The sequence below is a fragment of the Astatotilapia calliptera genome, chromosome 10 (genome assembly GCF_900246225.1).
Source record: "Astatotilapia calliptera chromosome 10, fAstCal1.2, whole genome shotgun sequence".
Taxonomy (NCBI): domain Eukaryota; kingdom Metazoa; phylum Chordata; class Actinopteri; order Cichliformes; family Cichlidae; genus Astatotilapia; species Astatotilapia calliptera.
This window is the reverse complement of record NC_039311.1, coordinates 24,204,626-24,222,487: the sequence shown is the minus strand read 5'-3', so window position 1 is coordinate 24,222,487 and position 17,862 is coordinate 24,204,626. Positions and strand designations below refer to the sequence as shown.

At 39.2% G+C, this 17,862-nt stretch overlaps 1 protein-coding gene across 1 annotated transcript; it reads right to left on the bottom strand.

The window, feature by feature from the left end:
- Positions 1-1,228: 1,228 nt before the first annotated feature.
- Positions 1,229-17,301, bottom strand: LOC113030473 (pterin-4-alpha-carbinolamine dehydratase 2). The gene is made up of 4 exons (XM_026181969.1): positions 17,053-17,301; positions 16,054-16,185; positions 3,321-3,401; positions 1,229-1,512 (listed from the first exon to the last, which is right to left on the bottom strand). The coding sequence occupies exons 1-4, from the start codon at positions 17,149-17,151 to the stop codon at positions 1,417-1,419; spliced, it is 408 nt and encodes a 135-aa protein (XP_026037754.1). The 5' UTR covers positions 17,152-17,301; the 3' UTR covers positions 1,229-1,416.
- Positions 17,302-17,862: the final 561 nt, after the last annotated feature.

Sequence of the window (17,862 nt, the reverse complement as noted above, 5' to 3'; positions counted from 1 at the left end):
CTGATGCTTTGCGCTAAAAGCCTTTCTAATGGCTAATATAGTCACCCAGGCTTGTCAGCATGTAATTAATTACCACTAATTGTGAGAAGAAGCACACCCAGTCCATCACCCCACATTTTAACCTTACTCTTTAACTAGAACAATTACTGATAGTTACTTAAAATCCAGTCCAAGCATCAGTACAACTGCAATTAGCTTCTGTTTGGCTTATTACAATCACATACCACATGGTCAGCGATGATTGAAAATCCAGCTGCATTCAAGTTGATGCAATAAATAAACTATTTGACATTTAGAAATACGATTAAATGAGAAAATTGATATTACAGAACCTGCCCTGTCTCTGATTATTCCATTCATTCAGTGTTTCCTTTGTTTCCCATAGCATGAATCCCTCAATCCAGAACTGTGATCAAGATTTAGTTTTTTTAGGTATTGCACATATGACTGATTGTGATCAGATTTAAGTAATAGAAAATGAAAATGTGAGCAGGGCAGGAGACCTCCAATGTTTTCACTGTCCTGAGGATGTGTCAAACTCCAACATCTCACCCATTTTGTAGAAATTAAAGAAATGGGATGGAACATGTTAAACGAGTCACTGTTGGATGAATTTTGTAACATTCAGACAGTTCATGCTGCCCAATTTTACTTTCTATGCTTAACTAGCAGACACTGACTTGTACTTGAAGTGTTGTCAGGTTCCTCATTTAAAAAGGTAGCAAATCTGTTTGAGCCGACTCTGAATTTAGTTTGGCGATAAAATGAGAATTTACAGCATTTTTTAAACTCACTATGATCAGGAAAGACCAAGGAAGCATATTTATGCTTTATTTATGCATATTTATGTTTATAAACTTGGATTTTCCCCAAAAAACTACAACCAAACACATGAGAGGTAGAAGGCACTGAATTTAGTTCAGCCTTTACAAAATCGCAAATCAAATTAATTCCCTTCCTACTGACTTTGACCCCTTCCACGATCAAGTGACAAAAGGAGAGCATGTGATCTGATGGACTCACATGTAAAAGCTCACTGGTGAGAACTTGACAGAGTACTGCTGACCAATCACGATCCATTTTAATTCCATATGAGAAAATCACTCCGTGATACCTTTCCAGTCTCTGACTTTTGGGGAAATCTAAACCAAAGAGCTTTCATACAGTGTTAATTCAAGATACACTGCATCATTTTAAAACAATTAGAGATGAAACAAGAACATTTGTAAACAGTGTAAAATGTTTATTTTATTTTGACAGATTTTATTTGGGACAAAAATCAGAAGCAGGATATGCACATGTGAAAGACTAAATACATTTAACTCTGTAGTGCAGTCGTCTTTTTAAAGAGTTGAAACTAAAATCAGTGTATCTACAAAGGCTGTGACAGATTGCAGACTAAAGACAAAAAAAAAACTACATGGAAAGTGAAATTTTGTCAATAAATTTGGCCATTTTGATGTCCCGTTTTGACAGCCCTCCACAATCATGTGTAGACAGTGTAATTTGGACCTGTGAAGACATATACATGTTAGTGTCAATCACAAGGCAATGACAACATGATCAAAATATTTTCCTAAAAACAACTTTTAAGAGTTTAATAGTTGCAAAAAAAAAAAAATCCAATAAAATTACATTCTTTGTCATTTCAGAAAACCTTCCATTCTTTTAAATTGTGGTATAGCTCAAGGTTTTGCGTTATTAGGACTGTGGTCACTTTGACAGGTAGGTGCCGGCGCCTATCTGCATCACCAGGCTTTGCCTTTATTCATTCGAGTGACTAAACAGGAGCTCTCGCAACTGTTTGTTTTGGTGGCGCCTTTTGGAGTCATCAGTTATGGGACAAATAATATGGCTTGCTCTGTGGTTAACTGAACCAATATACAGTTTTGTCAAATTAAATACCATGGTTTTACCTGTAAAAATATACTAATCTAATTAGAATCACCCCGTTTTCCAAATATGGGCGCGTCTGGCTCCAGTTGTATAAGCTATTAGGCTCAAGTCAAAATGCTGGTCACAGTCTAAAGGGGGGAATGTTAGAGTAATTATGTCCACCTTTGATTTCCAGTCTGTATTCAAGAGTACAAGGTACAAATCAGATAGCATATGTGTGGCCATCTAGACACAGCTTTCAGTGCATTATGTGTCGCATCCAGTGTTGTGCAACCTTGGAAAAAAATATTAAAACTATCACCTAGTTCTGTGACAGCTCTTGCACATTCTGGTGGAAATATAATGTGACCTTCCTGTGTATTGGTAGGTGTAACTACAGCGTGCAGTGCTCCCAGCTGTGCTGTGGTTTGCCACTTGCAGCCAGTGAATACAGGTTTTGGTTTTTGGTCTCTGTGTGACATTTCTGTGATGACAAACTCAAGCAAACTGCCCACAGGCGCTGAGACTTCCTGCTGCTGTCAAACAATACTCTCCTAAAAACCACTCTCTAATCATACTTTACAAAATGTGAAACTTTGTACATATTGTGATACACATTATAGTTTTATTTGACATAAACTGTGATAACTACTCCTTTCCTGCAGCAGTTTGACCCCCCCGGCTTCCAAAAACATTTTTTGTAAATACCCTTAAAACTGACAACCACCAAAACAGAACAGAAGGTTTAGAGTGAATTTTAGAGAATATTAGCAGCAGCTCAGCATACAGCTTCTGTTTTGTCGAGGCTGTACCTCAGTCGGTGTGGGATTTATGTGTAAGTGTCTGGTGGAAAGTGCTGTGGGGGCCCAGAGACCTGTTGCACCATTGTACAGAGACTTTAATAAAGAGTGGATTAGGAGCAGCATTCCTCCCAGAGCGGCCCGGTCCGCCACACAGTAACTCAGTGGCTACAGCCTAATGCTGAGAGATTTTCAGGGACTGGGTTTGTCATATCAACCACTACTTTATTTGTGAGGCAGGGAAAGTGAGAGAGCCTGTGTTAGTGCTGGGGCTGTGAAGGAAGGCAGACATATTTGCAGAGCTTTTCACAAAAAAAAAAAAAAAAAAAAACTATGGGAGTAAAGTGTGAACCTGATTTTCTCTTCCTTTTTCTTTTTGCATAAGGAGTGTGTGAAAGCCTGGCTATGGGCCAGTGATAACCGTTTGACATAAATAAATAAATAAATAAATAAATAAATAAATAAATAAATAAATCAGGCTTTATACAAGATCAGTTGCAGTGTGTCTAATTTGTTATTAACAAACCACAAAACTGTAAATATGGCAACAAATCAAACAAACCACTATTGATTTTGCAAGATGCACTTACTCTAATTGACAGTAAATAAACACAGCACTGTAAATGAATCTCCAGTCCCTGTTACCTTATTATAAACATTGAACCATTCTGGGTGATGGTTCATCTTCTCTGCCTGCAGAGCCACCCGTGACATGAAGCCAAACGCCTGTTAGGGGGAAAATAAAATGATGGCTGAATTTATTGCGAGCATGCTTCAAAATGCATGTTTTTAAGCACAAAGTGATTAATACACTGCATTAAATTTGATCCACTTTTTTATAAATAAATAAATAAATGGAAAAAATACAAAAAGATGATCAAATGTTCAGATGTACAAATTCTGCTAAAAGCAAAGTCATCAGAATAACAAACAGAAAAGGACTCCTGCATTTTTAATGGTCAAAATCTAAATTAAAATAAATAAATGTTAACAGTATACACATAATTAGTGAAAACAAATCATTCTGTAAGTAATCTTGCTAAATTGTAACACTTCAACAGAACTATTGATTAGAAAATATAGCGGGCCTGTTTAAAGGGCTCTGTCATCAAATTTGAAATAAGTTAAATGTGAAGTTTCATAAATAATAAATAAAGTAAGTAACGTTTATTTATATAGCACATTCACTGACATAAAGGTCACAAAATGTGGTACAACAATTAAAACACAATGTTAATAGAGAACCATGTTAGGACAGAATAAAAAAGTTTAATACTATATAAATAAAATAATGTCAATCCAAAGCTTAATAAAGTGCAATACTGCCATCTGAGGCGGGGAGAAGTACAAGACGGATTTCTGAATATAGAAGGTCCTCTTGGATGCATGTGTTCAATTTCCACAACCACAAAAGGACTTTAGAGCATGCATGCACACACCGAGAAACATACACACTCTTCATAAGTTTGGCATGTGACTCGCTCCAATCACAGGCCATCCAGGGAGTGATTACGGTTATTCTAATTATCTACAAAGAGGAGAGTGAAATCCCTCGTCATGCTCTCTGTGAGGAGAGGGAAAAAAAAGAAGAAAAAAAGAATCAGGTAGACCTATTTCAGAGCAATTTCCCACTGCAATCTCAATTAAGCCCCTAAATGCTTCCTCTCTGCCTAATTAAATCAACTGAAATGCCATTGTTTACATGCTATGGCTGTGGCCCCATCCACCACCTGACATGACGAAACAGAATTAGCCTCAAAGAGGAAATTGCGTTTAGCCTTTTTAGTGTGTTGTAACCAATTTCTGAGACAGCCAGCTCAATTCACGTGTAGTGCTATGCATGTAACACGATCAGGAGCTTGATCAAATTGGTTATCAAGGAAACCGTCTCCCGATCAATTTAAGTAATTGACATATTCCTGCAACTTGACCTCACTGGCACCAATTTAGAGAGCCGGGCGGTCTGCTTTTTCTCAGTTTTCATTGGCTTTAATGGAGATTGCTAAGCAGCCTGTCATGTCAGGTGTTGTCCAAACATGTCTTCTCCCTCTAAGGGCTGACTTCAGGTTAATATACCACTGAGGAACATTAAGTGACAGGTAAAAGGATTCTGTGTTAACACTTTTGGTTCCTGCACAATGTCCCAGTTCAAAACACTGTGCTTTTTCAGAAACTCCCTTCCTAATCTGTCCCTTGTTATAGAACAAAAAAGTCATCTCGTGGTATTTTAAGATACTTCCGACTGATTAAACATGGTCTATGAATGTTTATAACTCATTCTTCAGGCTAACATTTTTTTCCTTCTTTTTTGACACCATCATTGGTATTAGGGTTTCCACTACACAAGATGTTGGCTGAGACCATGCAAAGTGCCAAATACTGCAGTTCCTCTGGTGTCCACTAGAGGCTTGCTCCAAAAGTGAATTGATCCCCATACAATCCAATGTTAAAGTGCCCAATTTTACAGCAGAATTTAAGAGTAGACATTCACAGCCTAGTATAGAAAGTGTTTAGGGCTCTATAGACAGTTTCTCTAACTCATCTATCTGGAAACTAGATTTGGGGGTGTGGCCACTTTAACACAGACAACTGCTGTCACACCTCACCTTTGGTCTGCTCCACTGCATTTGTGTTGTAGGGACCTCATAAAGCAGTTTTAATGCATTTATTTGACAAAAAATGGTTTCTACTTGAGTTTTGCTAAATGAAGTTCTGGTATTTTGCTATTTAGCTACTTCACAATAACTGGAAGATTTCAATTTGTTACTTACAAAAATACAACTTAAGAATGGTAACCAAATTTGCTAGTGTTAGCTGACACTCTCATTCAAGAGTGGAAATGTGTGGCATTAGAAAACTGATGGAAACACAGTGTATAGTAACAATATGTACATTACAGTGGCTACGTAAATCCTTTATGGTAGGAACTAGCTTATACTGTACACAAGTGGGTTTTTCAGCTTGAGTACCTTTTTGTTTCAAAGAGAGAAAGATGACAGAAATTCAGTCTACACAGCTTTTAAAACTGTGCTCATGAATGTTTGTGTCCATTAGCATAGCACTTTGCTATGCATACATTCAATAGCAAGGCTGAAAGAACACACTGATGTACACTCTAAAAACTCAACAATGCTGTCTTAGTTGGCGAAAAAGCTAGCTTCAACAGAAACACCAAAATAATTCAACACACACACACACACACACACACACACACACACACACACACACACACACCTGAGAAGCAGAATCAATGACTGGCATGGGCAATGAACTTTTTTAACACTCAATTTCACTCCAATAAAAAGAAGTTTTGTTGTCTAAAATGACTTCTGTCTTCTCTGCAGTAGGTGCTAAGCTAAAAGCCCAACAACAGCACAAACATGAACAACAACAGGCCAAATGACAGTACACAGCTACAAACATATACACATGGATCTGTAAAGCTTTTTGGAGCACCTATAGGCTACCAGCCCAGTACCATGCTGGTACCGTAAAGAGACAAGCATGCATGTATAGCATCCTACGCTTTTAAATAAAAGCAAAAAAATACAAGCTGGAGAAGCTTCAGCTCATCTTTCTTCCTCTTCTCCCTGTGCACTGCCACAACTTGTACATAAAACTACAATGTCCTCTAGTGCCTTCAGGCAGCTTTTCACTAAAACTACACAACACCGCAGTGTCTAACAGGACACTACTCAGAACAGAGTTCACCGAGAAGAGAAAAAATAAAACAACGAGTTCTTTGTGTGACTTCCGTCTTCTCTATAGCAGGGGCTAAGCTAAAGGATCAACAGCAGGACAAACACAAACACGAGTAGCTTACATTTCCAGCTGTTCCACATATCTTTGACACCGTCCCCATTTGGCGGCAGACAGCTACGACATGTAGGTGTGCGTTTACTGATCATGCTCGCCGCCTGCGCTTCATCAATCCTATGCTAAAGTTATTGCTAACCACAAATATTAGCAGTCTTATTTTCACTGAAGACTTACATAAAATACATAGAAACGATCAATTTATTTGCAAATGTGTAAAAATGTGACAAGCTAACAAAAATTAAAAGCATGACAAATGGTTTCACTGGTGAACATGCAATTAAGCAACTTCTTAAAAAGAAAGGTTTGTCATGTTAGCATTGTTTCCAACAGCCTAAAATGATTATAAACAATAGGAATGAATCCCTCTGCAAGTATTTATTTTTTCTTGTTTAGTAAATTCAAGGATTTTAATCATCAAATGTAAATGCAGATTTCATAACTTTAATCCTGCAACAGCTAAACAGTATCATGACGTTTGCCAATGATGAAGAACAATGTATTTTGAATTATCTAACCATCCATCCATTTTGTTTACCCCTAATTCATTCAACTGAAACTGCACTAAACCGGACTAGTTTATATTGATAACCCAAGCTTGAAAAGTGCTGTATAACATGGAAGCTGCACTGCTTTTATCATAAGTATTGTCACACTTTCCAAGACATTTCCTGTCCCCATTCAGCTGTCAGTGATGTGCAAATGAACCAAAGAGCATTTGGAGGGAATGGGAAACATAAGATGACTGTTAAGTATCATGAAGCCTGATAAAAGAAACAAAAATGGAGAGAAACAAGAAAAAAAATTAAATAAAAGCAGTAATCTCTCGCTACAAATGAATTGGAGTTGAATGTCAAAATAACCTGAAATAGTGAATCCAGAAAATAAATCCTGCCCTACATCAGCCTTTTCTCAACAGACAGTGCTCCCTTGGGGGCAGTAAACAGAGCATGAGGAAACAATACAGGCAAAGTGACAGTGCTGTGCCTGTCCGTCATCTGTAGGTCATCTCAACACCCTCCACTTGGGCCAAACAGAAATTAAAACCAATCCTCAACTCCCAGATGAGGTCTCGTGTCAGCAGAGGTCAAGGGCTTGGCCTCTCAAAGTGCTTTGTTTATCCCATTTGTATTGTACGGGCCACACTTCTCGAGCCAACAGGTCAGCCAGCTAGTCGGCTATCCATCCTCTCAGCCAGCCAGCCAGCAGTTCTCTCCAACTGGCCCAACAAGCTGTAGCTGTCAGAGTCACATAATTTGACGTGACATTATGCAGGCCCCCATCTCAAATAATCAGAAACACCCGACAGCAGACCGCCACTATGCCCCTCTCCCCTCCACACACACACACACACACTCTTTTGAGGAGCCATTTTGGTGCTATTACAGCATGATTGTCATACAACACTGGATGAGACAATTTGACGTCGGAGCGGAGTGGTGTTCTCCCTCTCATTGCGGCTCTGGGCTGGAATACAGGACTCAGTTTCAAACACATGTGTCTGTTATTTACAGATCGGCTTTCCACCACCCCGCGGTCCAAGGGCTTAGAAGCGCCTGCACTGCTTTGCCAGGACTAAGTGCATGCAGATTGTGCCCACCCTTACTAGCCTCTGACAGACACACACTTTCACACTGGTGCATGCACAAATGTACACACACAAGCCTCCTCGGCATATGCGCGAGTATTCGCCGACACGCACGCACAGGAAGACGAGCCGCTCTCCTCCATTACACACCGCCGTGACTACCCGATGATTACTTCGCTAGCCCCATCATCACCCGCGTCAGCGTTAGCCCCCTGGAAAACCTTCGCTCCTCTGCAAGCGAAGAAAGCTGTGATTTCGATGGCGGTGGTTGTGGTGGTGATGATAATGATGATGACCACACCTCATTTCTCTTCTTTCCCCAAACAGCTCTTCACGAGCTTCCAGCTGGCCAGACGTGGGCTGCCCGCTGAGTTGACATGTAACTTAAAGCAAAATATCAAGTAATTATGAAGCAAAGCTGCCAGCTGTGAAGTTCTTTCATGTAGTCAGAGAGAGAGAGAGAGAGCTCTGCTGGGCAAGTGTAACATCAGCGGTATTAATCTTCTCAAATTAAGATTCTTAAAGTTGAGAAAAGCAGAGCAGGGTTTCAGTTTGACTCTCTGCCAGTGTTGACGCTCATTTAGTGACTAATATCATGTGTTACAACTCTTCACACACAACTCAGCTCCTTTTTGTAACGAGTGTCACGTAACGCTCAGGTATGGTGTTAAGGCCAACTTATGCAAACCCCTCATTAACTGCGGGGGTTAGTAGCGAGGGCTCAAAAAGGCATTGGGCTTGTCAACAGACGGCAGACGTCAGGGCCATCTTACTTTACCCAAGGTCTGATAGCCAGATTATCTAACCACCTCCGCTTGGGTGCCACACCTTGTGGCTTCCCTCCAGCTATTCTCACAGGATGGGATGAACGCAGGATGCCTCTGGTTCCCAGGGAAAGTTTCACTTTGGAGATTGAAGGTGGGAACTGAACACCGCTGAGCCGATTAATTGGCTTCTTGCTCGTCTGAGGACAAGTGTAGGAGTTGTATATGCAAATCTGTGTGCATACCTCTAAACATTTGAACAAATTATAACATTTTCTTGTTAGCTTTCCTTTTTTCTCCCCATCCGGTGGAATGTAAAACACTGCCTAAACTCTTTGAAGGGTGGCAAATCCCTGAATCATCGCGTCCAAACAATAGTCAAGAAATGTGGGATACTCCCGAGTCCACTTAAAGGTGGCTGAAATAATAGATCACCAAAGTCATGTATCAAGGAAACCAACCATTCACTAGTTCCAGCTTCTTGGATGTAACGACTGAAGTGGAAACTGATTATCTTTTGGTATCTGGAAGGTCTAGAAGGTCGACTGGCAGGTCAGTGATTTGATTCGCTGTCCAACCGATCCGCCAGTTTAAATGTCCTTGGGCAAGACACCAAAGCGTCATAACTGCCCACAATATATTATCTGTAACAGGAAGACGCTGAGGTTATAAAAACATTAAGGGCTGTATGAATGGGTGTGGCTTGCAGTGTAAAGTGGTCAGTAAGACTCAAAGTGCTACATAAATACAGCACACATGACGAAAGGAATTAACGTTCATTTCAAAAAGAAATAAATTCACTGATTGATATTGACTGACTGGGAAATTGACAAATCAACCCAACAGACTGTCCAATCTGATTGCTCAACTATTTGCCTGGGAGAAGAGGCCCTGCTTGTTTGGTATGGAGCATGAGCAAATGAATTCATCAGTCTAACCTGTATGCGAAAACATGTGCGTGTGTGTGTGAAGCTGGAGGAGGATGGCTTTGGGAGTTTGGTTTACCCAGGGGCTCAGTTTTAGTTGTAGGACAACTTATTCAACACAAGTAGACCAAGTCCCATAACGAGAGGCAGAGGCTTGAAGGAGATTTGGAGGAGAGGGAGCCTCTGACTGAATATAAAAAAGGGATGGGGGAGGGGGGGATCAGCCTCCAAGAGCAGAGCAGGAGCAGAGGCAGCTGTCTGAACACAGTATTGCACTCTTCAGTAAAAATCAGAGTCGCTACCTCAGACTCGAAATTGGAAGTTAAGTCCAGAAGTTTTTTCCCAGAGCTTGTGATGTAGTTATTGTTTGCGGCAACCTTGGGAGGTTGTTTGTGTATGGCAGACACTTAAAAAAAAATTCACACAAATAAAACTAAAATGTTCGGAATTTATTTTATTTATTTTTTTATTTGAAGTGACTATTTTTCAAAATAACAATAAATTAATTTTAAAATATTTTCCACAGCAGCTTGAAGTCGTTTCCGAGGAAAAGAGTTACAAGAGTAGGAGGGGAGTCTTTTCAGCCTTTCAAAATTATTTTAAAAATAATGTATGAGATGAAATCCAGGTAATTACTGATGCATTTGAGTAAAATTATACTTTTACATTTACAGTTCCACTAATGTTATGTGTTCAAGATAGGATTACTTTTTCATTTCTAGGCTGAAGTGAAATGTGAAAAAATAAGCGTACTATCAGCAACCGATGGACGCAGGAGTGGATGCAGTGTTTATACTTTAAGCTAGCCAGTGAAATATGTTTGTATTATATCCCAATATGGGGGGGGGGGGGGGGGGGTCTATAAGAACAAGATAGCAGTGAGTGAATAATGTAAATATGTAATCCCTTTAAAATAGTTAAACATACAGCAATTAAATAAATTTTACTACTAACTTTTACTATTAACTAAAACTGTCAGAATCCATATATATTTTAATACAGCACATGATAGGAAATACTTTTAAATGCTTTATCTTAATGTGTATATTTGCTATATGTTTTCGTTTCATCTAATAATATCATCGTAGGTCTTTGAATTGAAATGTTTTAATAATACTATTGTTGTGACTTAATTATTTATTCAATTACAAGAAAAACTAATTAATGGTTTTACTTTTTCTTTCATTTGGTTTTTATTTTTTTATTTATTATGTATTTTTATTATTTAGTTCAAATGTACAGCACTTTGTGTCGGCTGTGGTTGTTTTAAAGTGCTTTATAAATAAAGATGATGATGATGATTTGGAGCCATATAAATAAAATAAATTGACCCGAATCATCAATGATTGCACAATTACAAACAAACATGTTGCACAATTAAAATGAACATTCAAGGCAATGTTTTGTGTGGAAAACAGAAATGAACCAGATGCGTAAACATTGAGCAATATTTTACTATTTTACTGTTTCTATTTAACTGTTGTAATTTTATTATGCTCGTCTGAAACAGGTCTCTCTTGTAAATGAGACATTCAATCTCTGATGGGATTACCTGTTTAAATAAATGAAAAATAAATACTTTTATTTTTAAAATAATTTATGAATGAAAACTTCAAAACGATTGAAAATTGTCCAAAAATAACATTAATTGCCAACAATACTATCACTGATAAATTTAATAACCTCTTCACTGGTGCTCATACCCATTTGCTTTTTAATCCCTCTAATAAAAACAGTGGAGCATGCTATGGATGCAGATATTTAACCATTAAAAATTTCCCTCCTTAGGTTAAGACTGCCCTTGTTTACTTTACAAAAAAGACTGAAGATAATAACCGGCCATTTTTCCCCTCTATCCTAAATGTAGCTTTTGAGTGATTTTTTTTTCCCAGGGCTGCTTGACTGAATATTTGTGGGAGAAGGAGGAATGCCATCGATGTCAACCTCAGCTAACACAACACAACAGTTGAGCATGCACAGCTCACCCTCTCTTATACAAGCTGCACCCGAAAGCTACCCGTTTCACTTGTGTCGCATGAAAGTTTCCACTTCATCCACCGAAATGTATAGCAGATGGTAATCTGTAAACATACATAACATAAAGCTTGATGTGTAAACAATATCAGCGACCACAACTTAGAACATGTTCAATTCCAGCCCAGATTTACAGTATTAAACACACACACACACACACGTACGTCTATATGTGATTGCAATAACTCCCACTGACCAAAGCGACTCCAGAAAGAGGATTTCACCTCTCAAAGCACATTAAACAGACTGGACTTGACAGGAAAAATAACTCACAGTTACTCCTCCGACTAATGCCACAAACATCACACTGTATACCCACACGCCGCAGCTAAACTCCTGAGCCATTTATAAAGGCATCATAACACTTTCCACTTGCTGTAATCAAAGAAAAATAAACTCAAAGAAGCAATCCCAGCTGCCATGTTTCCTTTAAATTCATTTCCAGCTCTTGAGCATCTCATGAATTCGCTCAACTTGCTGTACTCACTTCAATGCATGAGTATGGCTCTACCGCCCCCTAGAGATCAGGAGAGGAAGTGTTTTGATACACAGGAAGGGGATTTGTTATTCTCATTATAAACTCTTGGGGATCTGATTTCCTCAAGCCCATCACTTGGAGATAAGTGGCGAATGGAAATCAGCCAGCATGTCGCTCCTCATCTCCATTCCCCTTCGGTAAAAGCCCTTTAAGAGCAGCCATGAAAAACGAGCTGGAGAGTTTGTGAAAATGCATCAGAGAGTTTGAGTGGTGTCTGGAGAGAATAAAAGAGGGTGAAAAAGAAGGATAGAGAGACAGACAGACAGAGCGAGCTGCCAGCATGTAAAATTGGAACAACATGAGCTCATTCCCCCAATAACATGGGGCACAGAATGGGAATGAGAGACAGACAAAGACTGAAAGGCAGAGACAGGGGAAAGGAGGGTGGCAACAAGTAAGAATTTAAAAAAAAAAAAAAAAGAAGAGAAAAAGAAGAAGAGAAAAAGAAGAGAGAAAGCGATGCACAGCAGAAGGAATGATGGGGTTGTTAGTGGTTTGTGAACCAGATGAAACATTTTAACCAATTTGATTGTTTGTGAAAGAAATCATTCTGATCAAAACCCTAATTGCTGCCAACTGGCCTCCTGGCGAGTCTCAGAGTAATGCAGCCTGACGTGTCGGGGTAAGAGGAGAGGCTTTAGAGCCAGGAGGAGTAGATGGGGGAGGTCAGCGCTCACCCTCCGACTTCAAACATGGGGAAGTGTAAAAACAGACTATTTTAGGGACTAAAACAACTAACGATGGGATTAGAGGAAGTCCGCTAAGTGGCCTTGAGATGCTGCAGTTTACTTCGCCCCGCACAGAGTGAGCGAACGGAGCAGCTGCTTACAAGACGTGCCAAAAAACTTTTGAAAAGAATATTTAATGTTTGTTTTACCCCAGGAAGCAAGAGAACTAGTTTCAGCTGCCAGGCAGCTCTCAGGAACTGTGTTACAGTAGACACAGTCACCAATATTATAAATAACTATATAAATATTATAAATAACCTTCTGATAAATTGCCATAATTCATTTTAAATGAAACACTTACTTTCAGTGCAATCCTGAAAATTCAGAGCTAAACTGTACCACCAATGTGCACCTGTCCATTTCATCTAAGTACCTCATACAGTACCTGCATATTTTTCCATCCATCCATTTTCTTCCACTTATCCAATTCAGCGTCTCAGGCTGTCATGCCCACTTATACACCTAGAGTCATTTTAGTTAGAAACACCAGTTGACCTAACCCCATGCATGTCTTTGGACTGTGGGAGGAAGCAGGAATTTCCCAGAGACAACCCATGCAGACAGACATGAGGAGAGAATGCGAAATGCAAACAGTAAGAGACCAAGCTGGATTTGAACCCAGACCTTCTTACTGTGAGGCAACAGTGCTAACCGCCATCCTGTTATTGCACATGGTTCACATGATCAGGTTCACTTGTCTGTATGGAATACTAGGTGTATTTGTTTCTTTATGCATTATATTGTTATGCATTGTATTTGGTGTAACTTCAGATGCCCTCATGGTTGGGTATCTTAATGATACTTTTATCTGGATAAATAAAGGATTACACCGCCGCCCGGCATATTCGCCCTACTCAAATATTACCATACTTTACTGTTGACTCTGATTAGCATCCCAAAGTATCCTTGCACTGTGTCCTTGTGTGTCTTTAGAAGCACTTAAAATTTAAACACTTCGTGATAAATATTCAAAGGATGGATGCTGGTTTTTATGGATAGTGGCACAAATTATATAAAGAACAGACCTCTGCAACATGTGCAATTAAACTATCCTGGTGTCACTGAACGTCCTGAGCACTGCCTCAAAGTGTCTCTAGACTAAAGTAACAATCTGGCATTCAGGGCTTGTATGGATTCATGGTCTGTTTTAGTTATTCTTTGAATAATATTCCCCAATGGGAATCATAACAGTTTTTAAGGCAAGGTTTTCTTCAGCTTCCCTTTTTCAGTAAATATTAAACACAGATGGACTGAGAAGTTTGGCAAGTTTGGTGGAATTATAAGAACACGGGCACTGCTTCTATTTAAAATTGTAGTTTTTGTTGAGAAAACGAAAAAGCAGAGTATATGGCGCGAAACCACAATGTAATTGCAGGGAAAAGTGTTTTAATTTAAATACTTTTTTTTTTTAAAATATACTTGCTAAGTATGAGGAATCTGATCTCAATGTCTGTTAGTGAGTAGACTGGACTGAGCAGTGTGCTTTGTATTATTGCAGCTACAAACCAGTTTGTTCATAAATAGATTTGTAAATAGATAATTTTGACTATTACACTGTATATATATTGAGCACTGCAGCAGTAGCAGGAGTAAGAAAACTTTTTTGTTGAACCATTTTTGTCTTGTTTATTGGTTATGAGTTTAAGTTGGAGATTTGTCTTTTGTTTGTTTCTGGCCTTTTCTTCGGTGTGGTTGGTGTGGGTAGCTGCACCTCATGTTACATCCAGGTTACCCCAGGCCGGGGACGTAATATTATTTAAATCACTAACTTTTTCCTGCAACTTCATGTCTTTTCTTGAACCACAAAATTTCTATAATTCAGTCTCACGTAAACCAAGTCAGAGATATTGCATAACAACCAAATAATAGTTCATTGATGACACGATGACACTGACACGAAGAACGCTAATCACAGTATTGTTTTTAAACAATACCAAGCCCTAGATGTTATTATCCTGCACATTTGGTGTCTTAGGTCATTCATAAGTACTTCAGAAAAAATGCTGAAACTTGACACAGTTATAACCTGTGGAGACATGTCTGACTACTGATTTCAATATCACAATTTTATGCTCAGTATGCTACCAGAATCACAGCTGAAATTATGAGTTTCCGATCAACACTTTGGGCATGCATCTGGCAGCGTGCAACAACCCTCCTATAGGTGAACAGATTTTCAAGGCTACAGAAACTGGAAAAATGACTGCTTCATCCCAGACTCTACTGGCCACCTGGAATAAAAAAAGACCACTAAGACAGAAATAGATGTGCATGTTTCTTTTTTCCCCCCCCTTTATGTCAAATTCAAAGAAACACCATTTACACACCATCCAGCTGTGCAGGCATGGCTGTTGTGGTCTGATATTGTGATCCCAGCACTTATATAAAACTGTTATTTTGAGGCACTTTTCTTTTATTACACCTTTAGCATCTTACATCCTGCGCTTGATTTAATGACAACAGACACTTCAGTTTCAATCACCATATGCAATGGTGCCTAGATGTCGAATTAGCTGCTGATTTTTGCCTGTCGTTCAATCTTTTGCACGCATAACTGCATACTAATCGTGGCAGAGAGAGGCGCCTGCCTGTCCTTTGGAAGCAATTACAGTTTCAGGGTTTTGCTCAAGGGAATGTGGACAGAAGAAGACAGTGATAGAATCGCCATCCCTGCAATTTGTGGACTAGTCCGCCACAACTCAACTATACGTGGTAAATCAAGAATAGGACCTATGCATATTTTGAAAAAAGTGCACACATGCATGACAGGGAAAGGGGAGAAGACGTTAGATACACCTAACTGCACCTGATCATGAATGGCTAGCCTTACATAAACATAATCTAAATTAGGTCTAAACTCAAATCAAAGGAAGTGATGAAAAAATAACAGCAATATAAAAAAAATAAAATTCTAAGTCATAGATCCCTAATTAGATCTAAGACTTCAACAAAGCTAATTACTATATTAACATAAATACACACACCTGATTAAAGGTTTTAAAGTGAAGCTCTTTGAAGATGGCATCACGGTCCTCCACCTCCATCCAGCCTGTGGCCCTGAGCTCGACCAATAGCTGCTCCCGGTCTTCAGGGGAGAGCCAGTGTGAGTCTGATGACTGGACAAAATCATATTACGGTTAAACTCTTTAGCCCTGGAATTATAAAGGACAAATCACGTTTTTTGTAAAAAAAAAAATTTCTTGCACTATAATGAAAAGTGCTGATTCAACCTTTACACACATGCTTAGTCTAGTATTAGGAGTTCTCTGACTGCTATTCACGCTGCGTCCAAAAGGTGGCGGTCTAGACCCAAAAATGAACGTTAACGCCGTCCTTTCCAGGACAACAGGTCAGGCTTACCTGGGTGTAACCTGCATAAGGGACCTAACTTGATTGGTTTAAATAACGGATTTGGACGGGACTCCACTCAAGCCCCGCCCTACTCTAAAAGTCTCAACCAAGCCCTAACAAAGCGTACAAAATGCAGGCATTTCACAGGCTAAAATAATAAATAAATGTGATGGTTAACTTTTAATATACAGTTAATCTCAACTTCGCAATAATATGAATACCAACCTCGCCCCGCTCACATTTCTATTGCACATGAGCCAAATGCCAACGTAAAAAGCAAAGGGATCAAATTAACTGAGAAATCTAAAAAAACTACTAACGCCGAATTAAAGAACAGCATAAGAGCAATTCATAAAACTGTTACACACTTTAATCGTTTGCGCCTTAACGTAAATGGACGCCTTAAAGTTTGTATTTACATTTTTCCTGGTAGAGTTCAGCGTACGGTTTCTCACGTGATAGAACGACGCGAGCTGGATACTTTGGAGGCTACACGTCGGAACGGTGCTTGGCTTGTCACGTGGGAGTGCACCCACACACTTAGCTGTGTTCAAAAACAGACTTTCCTCACGTGGAGTTTGTTTCTTCTGTTATTTAATGCTAATGCTAAAGCCTGTCACTACATTACTCACCATTTTAGATGAGTTGTTGCTGCAGAACGGAGGCGCCCTCAAGCTGCTCGGCAGGTGTAGAAGGCTGCCTGTCCTCAGGCTAAACATTAACCTAAACATTATCAGTAAACTGTCAGCTGTCCTCTCTCCCTACCAATGCCCCCTCTGCTCTTCCTCTACTGCCCTCTCATACTTTGCCATAGCTGTTTAACGTAGTGCCTGATTAAAATCACGCATTTTTCCAATGGAGTCTGGTTTTCTATTGAGAAGCAGTGGTATGATACTGCAAATATAGCCGAGAGCCATGGATTTGTGAATGCTTTTTAAGGACAAGTAAATGATGTGATTTTTTGCTTTCCACTGCTAATTATCTAACATGACAAAAGTCACTTTTCGCTCGTCTTCATGTGTTTTTCAAACTGGATTTCGATGCAATTTCTGTTGTGTGCTTATATAAATAAAAAATAACCCAAAAGAGTTGCTATAGCCAGATATTTTATGTTTGAGGTGTTTTTTTCACTTAAATAAAATTACTTACTGAACACGTTTCATTAGGTTAAATATATAAATATAGAATGTCTTAATACACCCTATAGGTATCAGTCTGCTAAAGTAACAACTATGATGACAAATTTCTCTTCAATTAATTAACACTACTACTGAACATCTGACATATGCCATGATTGAAACGTCATTTTCACCACTGTATAAGCTAACGGAATATTCTTTGATCCTTTGGAAGGACTCTGCCAGTGACCTCTGACCTGTGCCAGGGGGTCTGCGCCTCTGTCCTCTTTTCTTTTGCTGCCACAACAGAGAATTTCCTTCCTA

What these genes read in the sequence shown, in the direction of transcription:
- LOC113030473 (XM_026181969.1), bottom strand. Translation starts at nt 17,151, where the DNA reads ATGTTTAGGTTAATGTTTAGCCTGAGGACAGGCAGCCTTCTACACCTG. An exon ending in GCAACAACTCATCTAAAATG is followed by an intron (nt 16,186 to 17,052) that starts GTGAGTAATGTA and finishes GATTTTGTCCAG; the next exon opens with TCATCAGACTCACACTGGCT. An exon ending in ACTTTAAAACCTTTAATCAG is followed by an intron (nt 3,402 to 16,053) that starts GTGTGTGTATTT and finishes TCCCCCTAACAG; the next exon opens with GCGTTTGGCTTCATGTCACG.